The 25,298-nt window shown below is 49.8% G+C and overlaps 1 protein-coding gene across 2 annotated transcripts in view; it reads right to left on the bottom strand.

Moving 5' to 3' along the window:
- SLC22A3 (solute carrier family 22 member 3) overlaps positions 1 to 21,449 on the bottom strand; it is a 93,190-nt gene extending 71,741 nt beyond the window's left edge. The window contains exons 1-3 of one of the 2 annotated variants that reach the window (XM_047858490.1): positions 20,977 to 21,449; positions 3,261 to 3,285; positions 3,104 to 3,174 (exon numbers count right to left, since the gene is read on the bottom strand). In XM_047858490.1, coding sequence (XP_047714446.1) covers positions 3,104 to 3,174; positions 3,261 to 3,285; positions 20,977 to 21,390 — 510 coding nt within the window. In that variant the 5' untranslated portion in view covers positions 21,391 to 21,449. The remainder of the gene's footprint in view (positions 1 to 3,103; positions 3,175 to 3,260; positions 3,286 to 20,976) is intronic. The other variant, XM_047858491.1, reaches the window with a different exon arrangement.
- Between the last annotated feature and the right edge of the window lie 3,849 nt (positions 21,450 to 25,298).

Raw genomic sequence — 25,298 nt, 5'->3', positions numbered from 1 at the left:
GGCTGACCTCAGAAGGAATGCAACTCACAGTGGCCCATCTTCACGGCCTCAGTCCCATCCTTCGGAAAACAGGAAAATAACAACGACTTCTGTCATAAGGCTATCTTGATGCTAATATAATACATTCAAAGTACCCAGAACATATCTAGCTCTTACGTTTTTATGACTGAAATAAAAGTCAGTGATCAAAACAACCCCACCTGGTACACAACCTCAAACACATAAATAAATGGTTCATGAATCACGTGAGGGCATCTCATCACACAGTTAAAAAAAAATCACTAATGTAAAACAATATAAACTGGACAATGCAAAATGTAATACGGTCTCTAACACATGTAAACTGACTCTAGCTATTAAAGCCGGGTCAGATTCAACCCTTAATTCCTGCCAAGCGGAGCAAAATCGCCTTTTTGATTATTCAGAGCAAGCGAGGCAATTATAGGTCCAGCTTTGTTTTCTGACCTTGCGTTGGGTTGAAGAAGAGGCATCTTGTCACCTATAACAGTTTCCAGACTAGATACCCTTGATGCTAGAGGCTCCTTCTCCCCAGGTGATTTTCCCTGAACAGCCCCCTCTTTTCTGGAGGTTTTTGGGTAGGCCATTAAGTACTTGTGCTGGATAAGAAATTATCAATACTGTTCTTTCACTAGCTATAGGATTTCACAACCTCGCATTAGTGGGCCTTACGGAGAGCTTTTTCCTCTGCTGAAAACCTGGTCTTATTTGCACGCTCTAGTTTTTGTAGATTTGCCTGATTTCTTGGCAATCCTATCAAGGTGAACACAACAATTGCGGTTACTTTGAACGAACCATGCGCATTCTGTTTATCCGTTCTGTTTTATTTTACTTTATTTTATTTTGTTTTATTTTATTTCATTTTGTTTTTGAGAGAGAAAGAGAGAGAGAGCTCAGGTAAGGGAGAGGGAGAGAGAGAGAGAGAGAGAGAGAGAGAGAGAGAGAGAGAATCCCAAGCAGGCTCCATGCTTAGTGCAGAGCCCAACTAGGGGCTCAGTCTCACGACCCTGAGATCATGACCTGAGCTGAGATCAAGAGCCAGAGGTTCAACTGACTGAGCCACGCAGGCGCCCCTCTGCTCACCAATTTTAAGTGCAGCATGACCACAACGTTAATATGGCCTTACCTGTATTTTAGCACTGACTTTGGCAAAAGAAGATCTCCATTAAGAAAAAAAATGTAAGCAACAGCAACTAAAAGGTCTCTCCTTTCAATGCCTTGGTGTAGGCGGTCCCTGCTTTACAACAACCAATTTTGCACGCAAAGGTTTTAAACATACGATTGCAGGGGCGCCTGGGTGGCTCCGTCGGTTAAGTGTCCGACTTCGGCTCAGGTCATGATCTCGCAGTTTGTGAGTTCGAGCCCCGCGTTGGGCTCTGTGCTGACAGCTCAGAGCCTGGAGCCTGCTTCCGATTCTGTGTCTCCCTCTCTCTCTGCCCTTCCCCCATTCATGCTCTCTCTCGGTCTCAAAAATAAATAAACATTAAAAAAATAAATAAACATACGATTGCAATCGTGCAATATGCACACACTGATAGCCCAGCCCTTTGTTTTAACTTAATATTGTCTCCCCAGCATGTCTGCATTACGATGCTGTAAACATGGTTTTATCATCTCTGCCGTATCATATCAAATGGGTACACTATGTTTATTTAACCATATTCCCCTCTAATACACAACCAAGTTGTTTACAAATTTTCATTTTTTATACATCTTGTGAATCACTTTTTCTGCTTGTAGCGTGCTCGAGGTGACCAACAGTACCGGCTTGCCAAGGACTCTCCCAGATCCGGCACCGAGTGTCTTACATCACAGAAAACCCCCTCAATAGCAGGCAAACTGGGACAGCTGGTCCCCCATGGAGAGCCCCATCTGCGAGCCGTAAAGAAAATGGGAGCTAGAATGCAGAACACAGTATCGGAAGGGGAAAACTCCACAGGACAAGTTGGGGATTCAAGGCGGCCCCATGCAAGGAGGCAGGGGGCAAGGGCATCTCTGACATGAAGCCGGGCAAAACACAGTGGGAGGGGATCCACCACCTGGAGGCATTTGGGAACAGAGAGGCAAAAATCCAGTGAGATCCAGTCTGTGCAGGAGCTAGTGATCTACTGGTCCCAGTATCAGACTGTCTCTGAAGTCCTCCCATCTACTATTCCTCACTTGCCTCCTGACCTGGCCCTGTGGGAGCTCTGACCGCCATATGCAGGCCGCCCCTCCCCCACCCCTCCTACCACCCCACCCCCTCCCCCCCTTCGCCCCCCCTCTTCTCAGCTCCTGACCTCCTGCCCTTGCCCTGCACCTCCCCCTCCTACTACGTCAGAGCCCCACGTGCCCTCTGCAGGATAACCTGAAAGCATGAGCCAGTTAATGCCTGGGGCGGGAAACTTTGACCTCAGGGAGGCGGGAGCCAGGGGATAAATTCTTCCCCTTTCCACCCTCTCTGCTCTCTGTCCCTCGTCCTCCACCTGATTCTCGGGGGCAGGGTGCACAGGGGCGTGAAGGGTGTAATGGTGAGGCCGCCTGCTTCCTTCTCCCCTTCTTCACCCTCCCTGCCCCCACCCCTGTTTCCTGGCTGTGCTAAGGCACGAAATAGCACATATACAAACCCTCGTCTCAGGCTCTGCTGTCTGGGGAACCCAGGTGAAGACGGCACCTCACCGAAGAACCAAAAGACAAGGAAAGAGGGCAAATCGAAAAGGACAGTGATGACAGACTACAGCATCCTGTTTCTGGAAGACCTGCGGAGTTACCCAGTCGCAGGACTTCAAGAACCTAGTGCCCCCGAAGATTCTGCACAGTATCTGCTACCTCTGCTTCCCAAATAGGAAGATGATATGATCTTGAAAGACAAAAGCAATGCCTGAAATTCTATATCCGAGAACGCAGAAAAGCATAATAAAAACTGTGGATTAAAAAGCAATATTGGGAATGCACTACTGGACTTGGTTGAATTAATACATTTTATATTAGACTTCTGAGATGGAATCTGAGGGACATCTTCCATGTGACACGTACAGGAAAGACCCACTTGTGCCGCAATGGTCTGCATCTGGGGCACAGCATCCCCAGTGACCCCTGAAATCACCTGTCTCTGTCCTTCAGCAGTGCTGTCTCCGATCCCTGCAGGTAGACAGCTCCGGGGACATCTCTGGCCAGCTGTCACAGGGGATAAAGACACAGGTGGTATCCATACACTTGAGATGTATTCAGTCTCTAAGGTGCAAATCTACACAGAGACTTACATGATGTTCCATGGTGTACTGAAAGCTAACAAAAAAGCTGAATGAGCATTTAGGAATGACAAGTTCCCAACACGTTCCCAGGAAAATTTCTTATATACACTCACACGTGGACCTGACATTTCAAGCTCCCAAGTTTTAAAACACTGGTAGTCAAGATGGTTGTTTTGTTTAAAATATACAGTTTTAGGGGCGCCTGGGTGGCGCAGTCAGTTAAGCGTCCGACTTCAGCCAGGTCACGATCTCGTGGTCCATGGGTTCGAGCCCCGCGTCGGGCTCTGGGCTGATGGCTCAGAGCCTGGAGCCTGTTTCCAATTCTGTGTCTCCCTCTCTCTCTGCCCCTCCCCCGTTCATGCTCTGTCTCTCTCTGTCCCAAAAATAAATAAACGTTGAAAAAAATTTAAAAAAAATATACAGTTTTAGATCTGGAAGGGATCCTGGGGAATATTTATTCTGTGTTTTTTCAAATATTATTTTAGAAGAACTCTAGCTCCCCTCTTAGAAAACAGAACAATCTTAACACCAAAATAAAACTGACAAAAGTAAAATTACTTTGCTGAAAGGGACGGGCGTTGCAAAGCCAAGGATTGGCAAGAACACAGTTTGCAAGAACCCTAGTGAGACCCTGTCGATATTCCTAGGTTACAGGCTGATCCCTTTAACAGACCAGGGGCTGGGTGATTTCTAAGACATCTTACAAGGCCCTTGAGTGTCTTTGGCAGAAAAACCCATTTCTTTCTTTTTACCCCCTTGTCCCTTTTGACCTCAATGGAAGAAGGTTGGGTGAATTATAATGTATTCTAGTCATTGGTTATACAAGACCCCTACCTTATTTTTTTATCGATTCTATTTTATCGCTATTCCTATTTCCATCCCGTCCCCACAAAGGAATTATACTGATGTGTTAAGGTGTCTCTTTTTGCTCGTCTTCTTATAGAATCTATATTCTTTTGTGTCCACATATGTTTAGTGTTATGTAAATGGTATTGTATCCTATACCTCACTCTGCTTCTTACTTTTTATTCTTCCCGAGGCTTTATGGACCATCCATCAGGCCATATGAACATCTAACACACAATTTCTGACAACCGCATGGGGCGTATGCACCACATCTGACATTCCCTCTCTCCCAGACTGCCTCCAACTCTCTGTCACCCAGGTAATGCTGCAGAGAACATACCTACCTCCTGATGGATGGGTTTGAGAGCTTCCTTTGGGACTTAATGCACAGGAGTGGAATTGCTGGGTCACAGTACGGGGACAGCTGACGGGCATCCGCGGTTCCAGACTGTGATGGAAAACAGCTGCACGTGCCCTCCAGCAGGCATCCTGCCACCTACCAACCCTTGGCACTGCTGGGCTTGTAGTTTCTAACCAGCCTAATGAGTGTGAAGCGCTATCTTGGTTCCATTTTTATTTCTCTGATTACGAATGGATCTGCATTGCTTCTTATGCTTAGTGGCCTTTTGGGTCTACTTTCATGAAAGCTGTCTCCATCCTTTGTCACTTCTCCCACCAGGCCTGTTACCTTTGTCTTACTGATTCACGGAAGCCCCGTTTAGATTCTGGAGACATCGATTAACTTCTTATTGGTTCAGACATCAAAAAATATCTTTTCCTGGCACCTGAGTGGCTCAGTGGGTTGAGTGTCTGACTCTTGAGTTGGAGTCTGGTCATGATCCCAGGGTCTCTGATCCCTGCGGGTAGACAGCTCCGGGGACATCTCAGGCCAGCTGTCACAGGGGACGAAGACACAGGTGATATCTGTACACTTGAGACGTATTTAGTCTCTAAGGTGCAAATCTGTGTATAGGCGTCGGGCTCCATGCTGGGCAGGGGGCCTGCCTGGGATTCTCTCTCTTTCTCCGTCTGTCCCTCTCCCTCGCTCGTCCTTGCTCTCTCTCTCTCTTTCTCAAATTAAAAAAAAAAAATCTTTCCTAGTGATCCAGACATGGGACAAGTTACTTAATCTCTCTGTACCTTACTTTCCTTCCCTACAAAAGAGCACCTGCCTCCCAGGGTGCGTGAGGATTAGACGAGTTGACTGTTTACTACGTTTTCTGGTAATTTAGTAAGGAAAAAAGTCTCCAAGCAGTAATGTGCATTAATAACTGTAAGGTTATAGTTACACGTAGTATATTACAGCACGGCTTTGTGTCCCTATCAGGGATTAAGCTACTTTCATGGATTAAATGTCCATGCCTATTCAAAGTCAGGGGACTGGACTGCTTAATATAGAGAGCAATTTAGCCAAATTCACTCAACCTGAATCCCGATATTCCTGATTACTGCCCCCCCATCACTGCTCTGTGCTCATTTCACAGACCGCAGGGGGGCTGGGGAGGTACCCTTTTGGTCTTTTCTCTCTGAGGCCACTTTCTCATGACAGGACAAGCAAACTGTGATATCATTTAGACTTTGAAAACGGCCCCCAAACATGAGGCAAATGTGTCTTATTGACCCGACCAGAAAGTTGGCATGAGCCACAGCGGTGCGTCCCAACACAGCACCTCTGGGGAAGCTTTGCCGTCCTGATTTACTGAAGGATTTCAGGGGGTTGTGCATGAAAACACGCAACGGAGAGGGCTTCGTGGTATAGTGATGCCTTAGTCCTTTTCTTTCCAAAATCCTTCATCAACGAGCAGCCAGCGCAGGAGGGAGCGGGCAGAGCCATGTGTGTGGCTCCGAGTGATCACGGACAGTGAGCCACCCCCCACCCAGAGCCACAGGGGGCCCAGGGAAGTGGACAGACGCCAGGCTGCCACCTCAACTGGCCAGAGAAGAAGCACATTCTACTCGGGGGGGTCGCAGGGCCTCAGTGTGTGCCTCTGGCCGTCCTCTTTCCCTCCCCAGGGGCTCTCCTGGCAGCAGCCTGCTCTCTGGGGACACAGAACGCATCAGTTCCAACCAACAGACAACTCACACCGTCACTTGTCTCCCACAGTGCCACCACGGCGAGTATAAAACAGCCATAACTTCAATCAGGAGAGCTCTCTTTTACGTGAAACTTGAGAAAAACATCTTTACCTGCTGCCGGGTTTTCCGCCCGCAGCCTGCAGCGCCCCGAGATTTCCCCAGTTTCAGGGAAGTCCAAGGCCCTAGCCTGGCGGTGCTCTGCTCTGCCTGCGGTCAGAACACAGCGTGGGGCCTGAGCCAGTTTGGGCTCCTCACCCCCAGACCAGACCAGGCACACCCAGGCCTGGGAGGCCACCTTTAGTGACAAGAGCGAGACGAAGGGAATCAGTGGAGCTCTCTGACGGGGGGAGGTCACAGCTGGAGAAAGGAGCCTTGGGAAGTTTTGTCAAAGCTCGTGGCTCTGACCTCGTATCCTGGATCTTTCCTCAGTCTTTATTGCTAAGCCCCAGCTGCACCAGCTCCAGACGGTGGACCCCTGCCATGTCCCTCACTGCTGGAATCTTGGTGGTCTGCCAGACAAAAGCTTTCCTCGGACCCAGGGTTTGCCATTTCCTCTAATTCCCAGACCCAGGCTGCCTCTCTGTGTAGACTTCCTGAATATCTATAATCAACAACTACCACCAGAGCCAGGCACTCAGCACTTCCCAAGGGCCAGCACTCCGTGCCGGCCTCTCAGTGGCTAGTTTTCCCATTTGTAAGAATCTGAGCCTGGGGGGTATTCGGGGGGCTCAATCCGTTAAGCGTCCGACTTCAGCTCGGGTCATGATCTCGCAGTCTATGGGTTCGAGCCCTGTGTCGGGCTCTGTGCTGACGGCTCGGAGCCCGGAGCCCGCTTTGGATTCTGTGTCTCCCTCTCTCTCTCTGCCCCTCCCCAACTCGCTCTCTCTCTCTCAAAAATAAATAAACATTAAAAAAAAAAAAAGAATCCAAGCCCAGACACATGTCAAACTGAGCAACTTGCCATCTTCACACAACCAATGAGCCTATATCCTTAGCCACGAATTCAACTTTAGAGACAGGCCACACCGCACCGGTTCAGGTCTGAAATCTGATCATTTCTTCACAGCATTTTGCAACCATAAATGGCCATTATCTAATCATCTATATGGTTTGGTAACACACCTGACCTGCTTTCATTTAAAGTCGTCCACCCTGGAGGGGGTGCCGTCGTAATCCTACAGGGGCTCAGGGGTGACAGAGGAGAGGAGGCCCCCAGAGAAATCTCTCACACCATTCCCAAGTTGCTCAGACACGGCGACACGGAGAACTGCTGCGGGGCGGGATCCTGGAGTAATCTCCCATCCATGACAGAAACCCCGAAATTCCTTTCCCTCTTTGACTTTTTAAAAAGTTGGTGCCGCATTCGTTTTAATGAGCTTCCCCCTAATTTTCGCCTCGGCCCTCGATATTTAATACGTTCAATTATCCCCGTGGCTTCCATGCGCGTCGGCTGCCAACCACGCGCTTGAGAACAGTGCACGGGAACAGGTGTCTCCCGAGTGTCGCGGTTAGAACAGCATCCGCATCGAACGTACAGCCCGTGAGCGCCATGCCCTTGCCCCCCCCTCCCCCTCCCCCGTATAAATGTGCCACCGTCTTCAGAACCAGAGGCCCTGGCGCCTCTCCCTTCTGCTTACGTCTCCGAGGCCTCAGCTGGTGGCGTCCCTTCCCCGGGGACGGAGACACACACGCTGTCTTTCATCCTGTGCCTTGGGCCGCACGGCACTTCCAGTTGGCCGAAGCCCCTGAAATCAGAGCCACCCTGTGCGTACGTGGGACTTAAGCCACAACTGAAAAAGGCGTCTGAGACGTGAGCCGCTGTCGAGCAGGGAGGATGGACAGCGTGTAGGAGAGGAGCCCGGGAGGGGGTCCAGGCTGCCCTGGGGAAGCGCTGTCTTCCCTGGGGGGGGGCAGTCCCCTCAGCCTCCTTGGCTCACGAGGACACGGGCGGTGACCCCAGAAACCCGATAACGCTACCGGCAAAAACTTTCAAAGCCGTCGGACTTCGCTGGGACCCAACACTGTCACCGGCCCGGGTGCCTTAGAGTCAGGACTGGTTTTTCTGTGTCGCTTCCTTCTTCTGTGGCCAGCGGGACCCGCCAAGGCCCTGGCTTCGTCTAGCTTCACCTAACCACGGCCCTTACTTGGGTCTCTCGTGCTGGGCACCGCGGTGCCGGTGGCGTTTCACAGAACACCGCCACTTTCCAAAGCCGCCCCCGTGTGACACCGGCAGTAATGAAGTCAACTTTCGTTCCAGACCAAAGAAACTTGCATCCCATATTCTGATATGCTAATGTAGGTCTTGTAGGTGAAACGCCTATTTCTGCGTTACGAAGTCAAGAGAAATTAAACAATTCTGACCGATGATACAAAAGAAACTCTCTCACCGTGAGCTCTGCTTTGCCATCACCTGCACCTGTGAGGAAGTGCGCGTCTAACTTCCCAGGTGTTTTGAAGCCTGTCAAAGCGGGTCTCTGAACTCTATTCTAAGGAACCAGAAAACATGGTCTCCCACACTCACCTTTGGGTTTTATTACAAATCAGTGCAGCGTAAGTTAACAAACCCCATAAAAGAAACGTTATACGCCCCTTCAACGGACGCAACCTTGTCAGGATTGCTTAAAATACTTCAGTGTTCTGGCACAGACATTCAATGTTAAGTTTCATGGCTGAACGTTAATGATCAGATCACTGAGGCCAAAGGGTGTGAGTACGGACAGGCTTGTGAAGCTCTTGTTCATTTTCCCATGTTACTGTCTCAACTCCCGGCCCCAGCCACCGCCGTTCAAATGGAAAGCCAGAGACCCACCTGTCACTTGGTCATCTCCCCTGCTCCTGCCCCAAAGCAGGAGTCACCTGCCTCCCAAGACCAGATCAGACAGCATCATAATCACCTTTGTTTCTGAAGTCTAGGCTTGCACTCCCCCCTGCCTCCCCCTGGGAGTTTTCGTTGTGTGCGTGGCCCGTGGCACGTCCCTTTCAGATTCTCCACGAGGCCCTGGGGTCTAGAATCAATGTTGAAGAAGGCAGGACGGGCACCTTCTGCAGGGTGCAGGGACACCCATCGACCCCATTCCCCTGTGCTCCTGTGGACATCACTCACAGCACACAGCAAGCCCACCCGAAAGAAAGGCGCCCTGGGGAGGAATCCATCCTGATTTCCAGAAACTAACACCTGTAGGCTTTAAGTTAGCTTCACTCCAAGACACTGGAATGTGACGACGCTGAGCTCAGGGTCAGGGATTAAATACATCAGGAGCCTGATAACGGATTTGGTTGTGGAAGGACAGACACGGAGGAACCTTGGAAATCCACTGGCAATTGATTGACAGAGGTCCACAGATGTGGCCCGCTGCCCCCAGTGGCTCACAGAAACCTGTGACGGGGTTCTGCATCTTGGACCAGGCTCTCCTCCTACCATGCCGTCTGCTTCTCTGATTCGTCAGAGACCACGGTCTAAGCTTTCAGAAACTATTCAACAACAATCGCTATGCTCGTTCCCTGACTTTCACTTTTAATTTTCCCGAACACAGCTTTTGAGGTGAAATTACTGAATCAATCTTACACTTTGAATGATGTGCTGCCCCAGGGCCCACACTGTCGGCAGAGCTTAACTTTAAAGAATTTGTTAAAATCACATTCGTTATTCACCTTCTTATCAGGCCCTAAACCGCATCCCTCGCTGTTTTTCTCTATTACTACTCAACAGCCAGCCCCAAAGTTGCTTTGCTTTATTGCAAGCATGGAATGGTTAGGGGCATCGGGGGGGGGGGGGGGGGGCTCAGTCGGTTAAGCGTCCAACTTCAGTTCAGGTCATGATCTCATGGTTCGTGAGTTCGAGCCCCGCATCAGGCTCTGTGCTGACAGTTTAGAGCCTGGAGCCTGCTTCGGATTCTGTGTCTCCCTCTCCCTCTGCCCCTCCCCTGCTCGTGCACTGTCTCTGTCTCTCTCAAAAATAAATAAACATTAAAAAATTAAAAAAAAAACAAGCATGGAACAGTTAGAACCCAGCAATCCTTGAAAAGCCACGTCACTGATCTCTCACCCGGACACAATGGCATTAACCATTATTTATCATTCTAAAAAGCGATACCAGGAACTTTAGAGAACTTTCCTCATAGAACAGAAATAAACTTTCTTTCTTGGCTGTGGTTCAGGAAAGGGAAAGATGAGGAAGAGTGTTAGAAAGGTTTTATTTGGTTCTGAAAGGTAGGCAGTGTCTGCCCTCTCCACAGCTTTGGGGGGCTCAGCCCTGGGTCTCTGAACCGTTGAGAGCCAGGCCCCCGTAAGCCCCTCGCTGAGCCAGGCCCTGCGCCCGTGTGCAGCTGCTTCTGGAGCGTGGCTAGGTCGAAGACGCACATGTGCCAAAAAGTGTGCCAGGACAGCTGAACAAATAGCCTTTTCTGCCCAGCGGACGTCAGCACATAACAATTATGGCCCCGAAGAGCCAGAAGTTCTGTTCCCTGGTTCCTTTCCTGTTTCAGGTCACATCCCCTAAATTAGGATTCTGAGGATGGCAGCACCCTTGTGCAGACAGGGGACAGGGGTGTGGTCTGTCACCCCTCGGCCTCGGGGTGGGGATGGGGGCAGTTTCTGCAGGGCCGTGGCCACCTGAGGACTCGTCAGACCTCATGGGGTGAGGAGGAGGCCCGTACGGTGCCATCAGTAGGACAACAAGTACCCAGGAATAAAACCACTGACATCTGTGTAAGACTGTCACTGAAAACAAGACGCTGCGGAGAGAAACTGAATAATGCCTAAGAAAGTGCAACAACACAGCCGTTCAAATTATACCAAATACATCACGTTCAACATATTGGAATTGTTGAAATGTCCATTTTCCCTAAATTAAAACATAAAATTAAAGTAAAAGAGAAAGAACAAGGGGCAGCCTGTTTGGGGACAAGAGCTGACGTTAATCTACGAAGGTCAATTTCAGGGTTGGCTTGACCAAAATTGTAACAGGGGTCAAATTTGCCACTCAACCCTTTTCTCACTGACTCACTAATTTAGCCACAAAAATTACCACAGTGAGATACCACCTCACACCTGTCAGAATGGCTAAAATGAACAACTCAGACAACAAGAGATGTTGGCGAGGGTATGGAGAAAGGGGAACCCTCTTGGACTGCTGGTGGGAATGCAAACTGGTGCAGCGCTCTGGAAAACAGTATGGAGGTCCCTCAAAAAATTAAAAATAGAACTACCCTGTGACCCAGCATTTGCACTACTAGGTATTTATCCAAAGGATGTGAAAGTGCTGATTCGAAGGGGCACGTGCACCCCAACGTTTACAGCAACACTATCAACAATAGCCAAAGTATGGAAAGAGCCCAAATGTCCATCGATGGATGAATGGATAAAGATGTGTGTGTGTGTGTGTGTGCGTGTGTGTGTGTGTGTACACACACACGCACATACATACATACATACACATACATAAAATGGAACACTACTTGGTGATCAAAGAGAATGAAATCTTGCCATTTGCAACAACGTGGATGGAACTAGAGTATATCACGCTAAGCAAATAAGTCAGGCAGAGAAAGACAAATGTCATATGATTTCACTCACATGTGGAATTTAAGAAACAAAACAGATGAACAGAAGTGAAGGGAAGGAAAAAGAAGATAATAACAGAGAGGGAGGCAAACCATAAGAGGCTCTTAGATACAGAGAACAAATTGAGGTGGGGGGGATGGGCTAAATGGGGGATGGGTATTAAGGAGGGCACTTGTGATGAGCACTGGGTGTTGAATGTATGTGATGAATCACTGGATTCTACTCCTGAAACCAAAACTACACTGTAGGTTAACTAACTTGAATTTAAACAAATAAATTTAAAAAAAAATTACACACCATGTAATTTCATCACATATATTTACTGAACACGTTCTCAGCCCTCAAGAAACCTGTAGTCTGACAAAGGAGGCAATGATGAGCACAGTTAGCATACAATGAGGGTGTTGAGGCAGAGGAAGGAATCCAGATACCCCCCAGGGTAGTGGCAGGTGTGTGTGTGGGTGGGGAGTGGAGGGCAGGTGGAAATTATGGAAGGTACTTCTGGAATAGGTAACTCCAAGCTGCATAAAAAATGGAACAGCCTTATGGAAAAAGAAGAAAGGTATTTTGAGAAAAGGAAACAGCACGTTCTAGACCCTGGAGAGGGCAGCTGGGCGGCTGGAGCACTGGGTGCTAGAGAGGCCAGGGGCCTGTAGGGCTCTAGATGCCCACAGGCAGGGACAGGGTGGCCTTGTGCAAAGACCAAGGGGAGGACTGTCTTGAAGGAACAAGCTTCCCTACCATTTAATCAGGGATGTGCAACCTACAGAAAATATGCTCAAATGGTGTGTTAGTCAGGGTAGGCTCACATTAAGAGATGCAACAAACAGCCCCTCCAATATCAGTGGTTTAATACAAGAAAGTTTATTTCTCATTAATTTCACACTCCCATGTAGACTTCCTCCCCACAGGCTTTCAAGGATGGATCTCCTTCCATCTAAGGACTCCACCATGTTTTAGGGCATCAGCATTCTCTGCTGGAAGGTGAGGGAAGCAAGGAAGAGACGGGGATTACCCGGAGAAAGGTTATTCGGGCTCCAGGCCTGGCAGAGTCACATATCACTTCTCCCATCTTCACTGACCAGAACTCTGTCCCATGACCTACTAGCTGCAAAGGAAGCTGGGAAATACAATCTCGTGTGTGTCCAGGAGGAAAGTACAGGGTATTGTCTGCCCTAAGGGCAAATTAATGTCTGAGAGATTTTTTTCTTTATATTTAAAGCCAAGTTTATTAGTGATGTATTATGCTAGACCAGGATTCAGCAAACTATAGCTGCAGGGTCAAATCTGGCACACCACTAATTCTCTCTCTCCCTCCTCCTCCTACTGGTAGGTAATAACACCTACCCATGATCATGGTAGGTGTTATTACGCCCATTCTAGAGCTGAGGACACCAAGGCTGAGGCAGATTCTGTGACTTGCCCTCAAAGTTGAAATACAGAGGAGCTGGCATTTCGGCCCAGATCTAGCAAATCCCAAAGATACATCAGAAAGTGTAAATATCAATGCCATATCTGTTGGATATCCCATTCGGTTGTGCCCCTGCCTCTCCCCAGAGCTCTATTCAGGTTTGCCAAAATTCGCAGGGAGTGTGGTCCAGCTGTGGGCACCCCAGCCCAGTCAGTTATGGGATTTTGCTGTCAGTTGCCCATCTCTGGAGAGCCCCAAGCTTCTGCAGAACAACAGCGGCTTTTCACCAGATAAAATCTGGGACTCGTGCCAGGGAAAGGGATGATGCTTTTGTCCCAAGGTCTCAGAGTGTCTGGAGGAATGGCACTTGCTTCAACCACACATAAGGCTGTTCCTCTCATGATATTCTCGGCATGCTCCTCATAAAGAAACACTCAGCATGTCTCCATGGACCACCTCCATGGGAAAAATGAAGATTCCCAAACCCCACCTCAGTCCTTTGATTCCAAATCTCTGAATAGAAAGGCAGTGTTCTGGAAGGTAGGTCTGAAACAATATCTAGGCCATACATGTAGGTATGGAAATGGAAAATATGAGATAATGTTAAGATTCAGGAAGGGCAGCAAAAGAAGGTCCAACTTATGTCTAATTAGAATCCCAAAAGGAAAAAACAGAGCATGGAAAAGGTAACACTGAAGAGATAATGGCTGAGAGTTACCCAGGACTTATTAAAAAGAACCAAAATTCACAGTTGAAGGAAATACAACAATTGGTTCATTTAATGAATATTTACTGAGTGCCTATTATATGCCAGATGCCTTTCAGAGGCAACGTACACCAATCTGGGTAAACAAAAGAAGTACCCACTTAGATACAACCTGAGAGAAAAAGGATGGTTAGATGGTCAACAGATTTCTCCAAAGCAAAATGAAAGCCTTAAGACAGAAGTAACAACTTCAGAGCACTGAGGAAAAATAATTGGCAACACAGAACTATTTTCCTACCAAAACCATCTTTCAAGAATAATGGTGAACAATGGCTGGCTTGGTCAGTGGAGCATGTGACTCTTGATCTCAGGGATGTGGGTTTGAGCCCCATGTGGGGTGCAGAGATTACTTAAAAATAAAATCTTGGGGCACCTGGGTGGCGCAGTTGGTTAAGCGTCCGACTTCAGCCAGGTCACGATCTCGCGGTCCGTGAGTTCGAGCCCCACGTCGGGCTCTGGGCTGATGGCTCAGAGCCTGGAGCCTGTTTCCGATTCTGTGTCTCCCTCTCTCTCTGCCCCTCCCCCGTTCATGCTCTGTCTCTCTCTGTCCCAAAAATAAATAAACGTTAAAAAAAAAATTAAAATAAAATAAAATAAAATCTTCTCAGGGCACCCGGGTGGCTCAGTTGGTTGAGTGTCTGACTCTTGATTTCAGCTCAGGTCATGGATCCCAGGGTCATGGGATTGGGCTCTGTGCTGATAGCAGATTCTCTCTCTCCCTCTCCCCTCCCCTGCTTGTGTGCTCTCTCTCTCTCTCTCTCTGTCTCTCTCAAAAATAAAAATAAAAATAAATAAATAAATAAATGGATTCCTAACTTGTTGAGGAGAAGTCTGCAGTATTAAATTTAGGCTCTGTGAAGGAAACATAGTAAAATGTCAAGGGTAACCACTGAAAGAATTGAAATAAAAAATCTAAATTCCAAACAAACGAAGGCACAAAATAGAGTAAGAAAAACAAATTGAAAAATCATCTTTTAAAGGAAGGAAAAAAGCATAGAAAGAACAAGACGAAGAAAACAGTGTAGTATAACAAGCTCAAATATACCAATTAATACAATGAACATAAAGAGACTAAGCATAGCAGTTAAAAACTAAATAAAGTTATATGCATTTTGTAAAAGATACACATAAATATCAGAACATGGGAAGCTTGAAAGTCAGAGATAACATAAAATACAGCAGGCAAATATTAACTGAGAGAAAACTGGAGTAGCTACATCAGTCTCAAACAAAAGAGACCTTAAAACAATATACAGCATGGATTTTAGCTAGGGTCCCTACACCTATAAAAGGTTCAATTCAGTATGTAGGTTAAAAGCAAATTCTAAATTTGTAGACACAGACATCTAATAAAACTGCAGCATGTATGTGACTTTTTAAGTCTGCTGGAAAAATAGGGAGGAACTGACAAACCCACAAACATAATGACAAATTTCAATACCTGTGAGTTAATTTTGACAGACCAAGCAAATGGAAAGTTTAACAGCGTAAGTGACAAGCTTCAAATATGGGGCATCTATAAACCCTGCACCCAACAGCTAAAGACTGTACATCGTTGTTGTTTTTTTTTTATATTCATTTTTGAGAGAGAGAGACAGAGCACAAGGGAGGGGGGCAGGGGCCGAGAGAGAGGGAGACACAGAATCTGAAGCAGGCTCCAGGAGCCATGCTGTCAGCGCAGACATGGGACTCGAACCCACAAACTGCAAGATCATGACCTGAGCTGAAGTCTGACGCTCAACCTACTGAGCCACCCACGTGTCCCAAGACTGTACATTCTTGTGGAGCACGCAGGGAACATTTATGAAAATCGACCTCTTAAAGGCCAAAAAGCAAGTTTCGATAAAGTCTAAAGAGGCCGTGTCACACAGACCTTGTTCTCCGACCATTCCAAAGTTAAACAATTAAACAACAATTAAAAGTCAACAATTAAAAGATAAAAGCATCAGCACACAGTTGAAAGTTTAAAACAAGCCTCTAAATAAATCATGGGCCAAAGAGAAAACAATAAGGGAAATTACAAATACTGAGAATGAAATATTAAAATTAGCTTTTCAAAACTTGTCGGATACAGTCAAAAAAGTACATAGAAGGAAATCTATAACTTTAAAAATTTTTTTTTTCAACATTTACTTATTTTTGGGACAGAGAGAGACAGAGCATGAACGGGGGAGGGGCAGAGAGAGAGGGAGACACAGAATCGGAAACAGGCTCCAGGCTCTGAGCCATCAGCCCAGAGCCCGACGCGGGGCTCGAACTCCCGGACCGCGAGATCGTGACCTGGCTGAAGTCGGACGCTTAACCAACTGCGCCACCCAGGCGCCCCATAACTTTAAATATTTATAGTAGAAAAGAAGAAAGTCTGAAAATAACTGAGCTATGGATCGAACGTAAATCGGAAGAAGCATACCAAAAGTAAATCCAAGAAACAAGAACAAATAATAAAGAGGAGAAATTAATGAAATGAAAATGAACAGCCACATATTTGGGTCTTCAAAGTAGTAATAAAACAGATGTCCTCCTGGTGAGGTTGATATAGCCAAAAAAAAAAAAAAAAAAGGAGGTCCAAATCATATTAGAAATAAAAACAGTACAGAAGCAAGATCTTTCTCAAATACCCAGAGCAAATCAGAGACTGAGCACAGACCAAAACGTGGGCCTGGACAGATTCTCTCCAGTTTCCACAGCAGCGCAATTCCATGCTTGACAACAGAGAGGCCAGGATGCTGGCGGCACTGATGTCTGTGGGTTGACCTTATGTCGTGGGACAGACATTCAAGAGGCAAAGCAGAGACATGTGAAGCCCCACAGATCAAAGCAGCCATCACTCTCTCCGGCTACTTCCCTCAAACGGACTTTACTTTTATTGTGGGAAAAAAAAGATCTGGAAAGGAAAAATAAGCATGATTCAGACTATTTTTAAAAGGTGCTCTGAAGCCCAGTTCCTAGTGAGACCCTAGAGGGAACTTCTTTTTTTCTTTCTTCCTTCCTTCCTTCCTTCCTTCCTTTCTTTCTCCCATTTATGGTATACAAGCAAGCATTTAAAAGTCCTAACATCCATTTCAAAGACTCACTCCCTAGGCAATGAATTGAAATATTGGGGTGGGGGGAGGGGGCTCGGACTTCTCTGCATTATATCATGCTTAATTCTGGCCAGTGTCTGACAAGCAGACAAGGCCAAGGTTCAGACTTAGAAAGTCTGCGCTGAGAAAGCTACATGCAGGTGGAAAATCTACTGCCTCGCCTTGAGCAAGAGAAGTAACTGAGGGAGCTGGATTTAAATGGCCCTGCACTTGGCCTTGGCTTCTGACTTCACTCCCCGGAGCCGTTCTGCTTCAAAAGATGGAAAGACAGTGGGTGAGGTGCCAATGTCCATTCTGCAATGTCCACATCAAGAGGAGACAGCCATTCTCATCCGCCGGTCTGGCTGTATGGCTGACCCCGTTCCTGCCACCGGGCAATGAAATACAATGGCAGGTTGGCCCGAGGAATGAAGTCAACACGAAGAGGCCCCCGGGATTTCCTGCAGCTTCTAAAGTGTGAGTGGTTGGCGGGGATGAGGAGAAAGGGGAAGCCTTTCCAAGAACCAAGTCCAAATTGCCTGGACTTTCCCGAAGACTTCAAACGCCGTATGGAGGACAGGAGGACGATTTACATTCACGACCCTTAGATCTGAACCCAACTGGGCTACTTAAAAGGTCTGGGACTCTGGCAGGTCCTTCCACCTCAGGTACCTCTTCAACAAAGCCGGGACAGCGATGTCTCCTCACAGGGGTGCAAAGATGAAATAGAATAGCCAGATAGAGACATCCGGGAGTCTGGTCTGCCCTTCTCCCTTCTAAACTCTTGCAGTTCACCCTCTTTGCACGATTAATACGTTAGACTCTGAGCCTACAAAAACACATTGGATACACCATGTTAACCAAACACAGAAGGATAGTTCCTTGAATGCTGACAGAATATGAAAGCACAAAAGCTAAACAGATCCTATTCAAAACCCAAGGCAGCAAAATATCAGCCAGGCAGAACTCTGAAAGCGAATGAGTCACTCTGAATGGCGGACCTTCCTAAATGGAAGGGGGGGAGGTGGGGGTTCCTCTTAAGAATCAATACATTAGGGGCGCCTGGGTGGCGCAGTCGGTTAAGCGTCCGACTTCAGCCAGGTCACGATCTCGTGGTCCGCGAGTTCGAGCCCCACGTCAGGCTCTGGGCTGATGGCTCAGAGCCTGGAGCCTGTTTCCGATTCTGTGTCTCCCCCTCTCTCTGCCCCTCCCCCGTTCATGCTCTGTCTCTCTCTGTCCCAAAAATAAAATAAACCTTGAAAAAAAAAAAAAAAAAAAAAAGAATCAATACATTAAAAGCAAACAAGCCAGAAGAAGCAAACAGTCTGGGACTTAAAAAGAAAACAAAACAAAACTCTCCAACATGCTTCAAAGACTTGTCGGTGGCCTTAAGGAGTGCCTGCTGACTACCATTCAACTTTTCCTTGAAGATTTTTATCATTGTTCTAAGCGCACGGAGCAGCAATCCAGCGATACCGCTGATGGACGGCATCTGTAGGACATCATCCAACCTCCAATTTTACAGATGAGAAAGCTAAGCCCAGGGAGGTTAAGCGATCCACTCGAGCCACCCAGCTCGCTGCAGACAGTGCCACTCCGGGTCTCCTGCCCTTCCACCTGCCACGCGCTACCTTTGGGGAGCCACTGACCTTCATAAAACTACCTGTCCCTCCTTGAAATAAGCCCAGATCGCTTGAAACAACTCCAGAACCCCAAAATGTTTCTAAAGCATTGGGGCACCAACTCACAGATTTTTACGTCTCCTCTCTCCGATGCCTAGGGATCACGTCTGCTCACAGAAACCCCGCTTGAGTGCGTGTGCCTTTAGCTTTAGAGGCTCATCTGATTCTTCATTTGAGGCTTATATGTCTTCACAAATCAGGTGTCCTCTCTCCAAATGGTATCTTCCGATTTGCCTGGGAAGTAGGCACTGAGCAGCCAGGTGAAGGCTCTAAGCAAGTACTAGTGACAATGCCCCGTCCTACTGAAGTCCACCCCCTGCCCATTTCAGCTATGAGATCCTTAACCACAAGGCCACCATAGTTTATACAGCAGTCATCAGCATCACCCACAGGTTAGGTAGAAATTAAATCACCCCAAACACACGCACACACACTGCCTGGCTGGGCTGCCAGGAGTTCTACAGCACATAGTACGGGACCACACACACTTGGCACTCTACAGAATATGTGTGAACTGGGGGCACCTGGGTGGCTCAGTCGGATAAGCGTGGGACTCTTGATTTCGGCTCAAGGCTCGGGAGTTCAAGCCCCACATATGGCTCCCAGTGCAGAGCCTGCTTGGGAGTCTCTCTCCCTCCCTCTTTCTCTGCCCCTCCCCCGCTCACTTGCTCACTCTCTTTCTCTCAAAATAGAGAAATAGATTTTTGGGGCCCCTGAGTGGCTCAGTTGGTTAAGCGTCCGACTTCAGCTCAGGTCAGTCTCACGGTTCGTGAGTTCCAGCCCCGCATCGGGCTCTGGGCTGACAGCTCAGAACCTGGAGCCTGCTTCAGAGCCTGTGTCTCCCTCTCTCTCTGCCCCTCCCCTGCTCACACGCTGTCTCTTTGTCTCAAAAATAAATAAATGTTAAAAATTTAAAAAAAGAAATAAACTGTAAAAAAAGAATATGCATGAACTCAAAGATCAATCACCCCAACACCAGTGACACCAGACCAAAGAATACCATCAACAGTGACACACTGCTAGAGCTGAATCTAGTGTTTTCTCCATTATTCATGCAGGTGCTTTAAAATGTTTATGACAATAAAGACAAAAGTTTTTCTTTCCTAATTTGCCTGAGCACATTCAATCGTTTCTTTCAGACATTAAATTGACCTAGGATTGCAGACGAAGTTCAATGAAACTGCTAGTTCCTGCCACCCAGCCCCCATAGAGGCAGCCCCCCGCAGATAAAGACGGCCAAACTGCCTTCCCAGCCCGGGGTAGGAACGGCCGTGCAGCCAGGGCTGAGGGGCCACACAACCCCCAATGCACTGCATGCCCAAACACACCTAGGGAAATGGGGGGACTGCCCCCACCTGGCCCAAGCAGCCACTCCCAGGAAGGTGGGAGGGGGTCTGCTTCGTAAGGCTTGAAGCCTCTTCTGCTGCCCTCCTGTAATTTATTAGCAGGGGGAAAAAAGAAAGAAAGAAAGAATTAAAACTCTTTTTTTTTAACGTTTATTCATTTTTGAGAGACAGAGCATGAGTGGGGTAAACGACAGAGAGGGAGGGAGACACAGTCCGAAGCAGGCTCCGGGCTCCAGGCTCCAAGCTGCAGCACAGACCCTGATGCCGGACTGGAACCCGCGGACTGGGAGATCACGACTCCAGCTGAAGTCAGACCCTTAACCAACCGAGCCCTTCCCCAGGCGCCCCCAAACTCTCAATTCAAAACCTCAGCTCTCCCAACTTCGCTCCGATGTTGCTCTTTGCCCCCAAAGCGGTTTTACCAAAATCGCGACCCGGGAGAGCCTTGACCTTCGTGCCCTCGCGCTTCACGTAATCGTTCGGGCAACCAGGCACCGTCTCGCCCTTCCCTGACCCCCCGAAGACCACAAAGCACTCGGGCCCTGCCCCCAGCGAGCCGCCCGCCCCGCGGGGCTGCGCTTCCCCGCCGCGAGCCGACCCAACATCGCCCCCCGCGGCGCAAACCCCTCGGGGGGCGACGACGCGACGCGCGCTGGCCGCTCGGATTCCCCAGGAGGGGCGTGCGGAGCGTCTCCCAACTCAGCATCCGTCCCGGCTTGCGTTCCCTCCCGAAACCCAAGCATTCCCCCCACCCCACCCCCCGTCCACTCCCCCCGCAGAGGGACACACACGAGAGGCATTTCCCCGGGCACTCGGGACGCAGCGCTTCCGAGCGCGGGATGAACCCGGTCGGTTCCCCCCCCCGCCGAGGCAACCAACAGGTGCCGGCGCCCCCGCGGCCCTTCCCCGCGGCGTCCCGTCCCGCCGGGGGTTTCTCCCCCACCCCCACCCCGAGCGAGCCCCGACGCCCGTACCTCGCTGACGATGGTGGAGTGGGCCTGGACGTACCGCCAGCCGCCCCGGCAGGGCACGAGCGGCGCCGAGCGGTTGGGGAAGGCGGCGAGCGGGTCGGCGCAGCTGAGCGCGCCCGCCGCCGCCGCGCTGCCGTTGGCCGCCTCCAGGAGGTAGCGCCGGCAGCCGGCGTCGCCGCCGCGCTCGGGGGGCGCCGTGCGGTTCCACTCCTCCTCCGGGCTCCAGCCGCAGCGCTCGGCCAGCGCGGCGGCGCTCGGCCCGCGGCACCAGTAGCGCTCGGGCCGGCTGCCCAGGAAGACCACGCCGACGAAGAGGAAGGCGAAGGTGACGCCCGTCAGGCACAGCAGCAGGAACACGCGCCGCTGGAAGCGCCCGAACTCGCCGGCCCGCTGCAGCGCCTCGTCGAACGAGGACATGGTGCGCGACCCCGCGGGCGCGTCCTGCCGCCCGCCGCCCGGCCTCCGAGTGAGCGCGCGCCCCGCCGCCGGCCGCCGCCTCACCCCGCCCCGCGCTCCCCGCCTCACGCCCCCGGGCGCCGCGCCCGCCGCCCCCGCCTCCCGCCCGCCCGCCCGCCCGGGCCGCGCTCCCCGGGGACGCGCCGGGGGCCCGGACCGGGACCGCAAGTGGCAGCCGCGGCCGCCTCCGGCCTGGCGCCGTGCTCCGCTCGGTCCCCGCCGGCAGCCTGCTCTGCGGTCGGCCCCGGGGTCGCGCTCCAGAAGGAAGTTGCAGGGTCACCCTCCGGTCTCGGTCGCGGCCCCTCGGAGGCCCCCGAGGGCGGCGTCGGAGGTGGGGGACGAGTGGTGGGGCGGGGACGGACGCCGCTCGCTCCGGGTCCCGCGCCTGTGCCCCGGGAGACGCCCTCGGGCCTTCCAAGCCCTCGGCGCTCGGGGGCCGCCCCGCGCGACCCGCCGCCGAGCCGGCTCCAGGCGGGATTCGAGTTCGGCGACATCTCGGAGATGGTCCAACTTTTTCAAAAAGGCAGCTGGGCGGTCTACGGAGTCCAAGCGCCTCGTTCGCGTTCCGCAAGTTCAAAGTGGGAGAGGACCTCGGGCTGCATTTGGGGCTCCTTAAGCCCGGGCCTTTGCGACCTACTCTTGGCCCGAAAGCGCCCGGAGAGGGTGTTGGTTGCTTTGAGCGTTGTTTTTACCTTCTTGACTCGCGCCCGGAGGTCCGCAGGACTGTGACCGCACTGGCCCCTGGCGTCCTGGGCCCTGGGCTGCCGTGACCCGTGCCTCCTGGGTCTTCCCGCGCGGGGTCGCAGCCTGGGGCGGTGCTGACCACGCCGCACCGGTCCACACTGCCCACGGCGCTCACCCAGCCCTGGCCTAGCCTATCTGGCCATGTGTTTTCTCAGAATTTCTCTAGCTCTTCTCCCCAGACCCCACCCCATCCTCAGAAAAGCTTTGTATCCTCGTGTTGCTCTTCTGGAAGCTCCCAGAAGCGGGTAGAGCACAGACACGTTTTCTCCTTCCGGATCAAGGACTCGGGAAGCCAGGTTGCCTCTATGCAGCCCGCTTCATCCCCTCACCAGCTCTTGACCTTCGGCAACTCATTGACCGGCCCAGTATTCTCATCCGTCAAGCGAAGCTAAAACCCTCCTGGGGTCTATAAAGTGCCAGAAAAGCACCTGATGCACAGAGCATACCCTTTCATGTGTTGGCTGCTATTACTGTTATTTGTGTCGAATTAATGCTATGGAGGGTGCAGGGATGTCCTTAGGGTGACAGATACTGTGTAGGATAGAGCACCTGGTAGTGTGCAGGCCACACAGCAGGGGCTCGCCGATGGGCGGTTTTTATTGTCCTCACCTTCCTTGCCCTCGGCTACTAAATAAAGCAGATCTACCACCGAGTTAGCAATGATTTCTATGTCCACGTGTCTCCTGCTCCAGGCTGTAGCCCATATTAAAAAAACAAAAACAAACAAACAAAAAGCCCTTTTTTAACATTTATTTATTTTTGAGAGAGACAGACAGACAGACAGAGTGTGAGCAGGGGAGGGGAAGAGAGAGAGGGAGACACAGAATCCAAAGCAGGCTCCAGGCTCTGAGCTGTCAGCACAGCGCCCAACACGGGGCTGGAACTCAGGAACCGGGAGATCGTGACCTGAGCCAAAGTCGGATGCTTAACTGACCGAGCCACCCTGGCATCCCCCTAGCCCATATTTTTAACTGGCTCCCTGGACTCCAGACTCAATCTGTCACCCCCTACCCCCACCCCAGCTCTTCCTCCTGACCTCCCTTTTGGTGTAACCAAGGCCCAACCCCAGAATGAATCTCTGGATCATCTCAACACCCCTCCCTTTTGCAGGCCTTTCTTCAAAAGTCACCTCCGCTCACTCCGCCCCCACCGGTCAGCCTTCCCCTCACCACCCAACACACGCGAAGACACACGCACGGGCGATCCATTCTGGCGGCTCCCTTCCCTGCTTTATCCACCTGCGATGCGTATCCGTATTCCTTTGTTTACCATGTGTCTCATCTGTTCATTTATCTTACTTGTGATCCTCTGCTAGACTGCAAGTTCCATGAAAGCAGAAATTTCTGTTTTGTTCACTCTAGGTTGCCACCACCCACAACTGTGCCTGCTTCATAGTAGGTGCTGGTAACTGGGTGCTTCTTGACACAGCCCCCTATACACACACAGGTATTGTCTCCTTTCCTCTCCGCCGCCATCTTTGTTCTGCCCGCAGTGCCCCTGGGGTTCCTCACCTGCAGCCGGGTATACACGAAGTTCCCTCTTCCTGGTGGTTCACTCTCCTGCCCCTCCCTGCCCACTGCCCAGGAAGGCCTGGCCTAAAAGGTGGCACCAGGTTCGTGAAGCCTTTCCCACCATAGCAACTGCCTTCCTTCCCAAGTAATGCCCTCTTGGTTTGTGCTCCTAACACATCCAAGAAACTTCTCATGGAATTTCACTACCTTTTTCTTTGTATATACTTGGTATTTTAATTTTAATGTTTTTAATGAAGTATACAGTTAAGTAGACCTAGTATATTGCTAAGATCACAGAACCCCTACTGGGTTCAGATCCCCTTCTATTTTTTGCAATGAGTGACCTTGGGCAAGTTATTTGGTTGTCTTCCATAAAACTGAGTAATAATGAACCTTCTCGTTTTTAATGCAAATCATTTAGAATAATTGAAACATGATAAGTGCTGTATGTGAGTCAGCTATTTAAAAAAGCAATGAGTGGGGTGCCTGGGTGTCACAGTCAATTAAGCATCTGAGTCTTGATTTTGGCTCAGGTCATGATCTCACAGTTCATGGGATCAAGCCCCACATCAGGCTCCGTGCTGACAGTGCAGAGCCAGCTTGGGCTTCTCTCTCTCCCTCTCTCTCTGCCTCTAACCCCGCTCACATACTCTCTCTCTCTCAAAATAAATAAATAAACTCAAAAAAAAAGTTTTTTTAAAAAAAGAGCAATGAAAAAAAATACCACCCACCCCAAGAATTAGCAAATGTCATGTTGTTATGTTTGTTTTAGGTATATCATTATAAAGAACTAACATTCATACACAGAGTTGAAGTCTCCTTCATAAGCCTTCAGATCCTGTTCCCTGTCACCTCCCTCCCTCCCCAAGGCAGCCACCAGGCCATTTCTTCAGAAGGTGGGCCAAGGGAGAAGGCCCACCCAGACCCAAGAAGCGGGCTCAGGACCCTTGAGCAGAGAATCTTGGGTTCCTGGCTCCCAGAGCAGGGGGGAACTGGAGAGACAAAGTGGTGATAGGCCTCCGGTGGGTACTACCCCTTGGCCCTGGGGCTGGAGCAGACAGAGGAAGGCCAGACTCCCCCGAAGGCACAGACCTGTCGTGCCCAGGTGTAGCTATTGTGAAATTGTTAATTTTCATCTCGTCCAGTTTTCATCCTTTTCATACACAAGTATCACGTACAAACAATATCTAGTACGTGGGGTGCTTTGATATTTACATAAGTGGTACCACACTCCACATATTTTTCTGTCACTTCTCTTTTTCACCGCACATTATATTTTTGAGACCCATTAGCCTTGATAAACATGGATCTAGCTCATTTACTCCAGCTGCTACGGATCATTCTTTTGAATGACCATACTATGATTTATCCATTCCCCTACTGAGAGACATTTAGCTCATTCTTAATTTTCCACAATTACAAGTAACGTTGCAGTGAATGTGCTATGCATGCTTCCTTGTGCACTTTGTACAAGAATTGATGGAAAGTAAGTACCTAGAAGTAGATTAGCAGGGCTGCAGAGTGTACGGATTTGGAGTTTGCCAGACATTGCCAGGTAGCTCTTAGGGGGGTGGTCCCACCTTGCATCCTGCAAATGATGTATGAAGTTATCCA

Source organism: Prionailurus viverrinus, chromosome B2 (assembly GCF_022837055.1).
Source record: "Prionailurus viverrinus isolate Anna chromosome B2, UM_Priviv_1.0, whole genome shotgun sequence".
Taxonomy (NCBI): Eukaryota; Metazoa; Chordata; class Mammalia; order Carnivora; family Felidae; genus Prionailurus; species Prionailurus viverrinus.
Note: the sequence above shows the minus strand (reverse complement) of the source record. Positions and strands in the feature narration are given on the sequence as shown.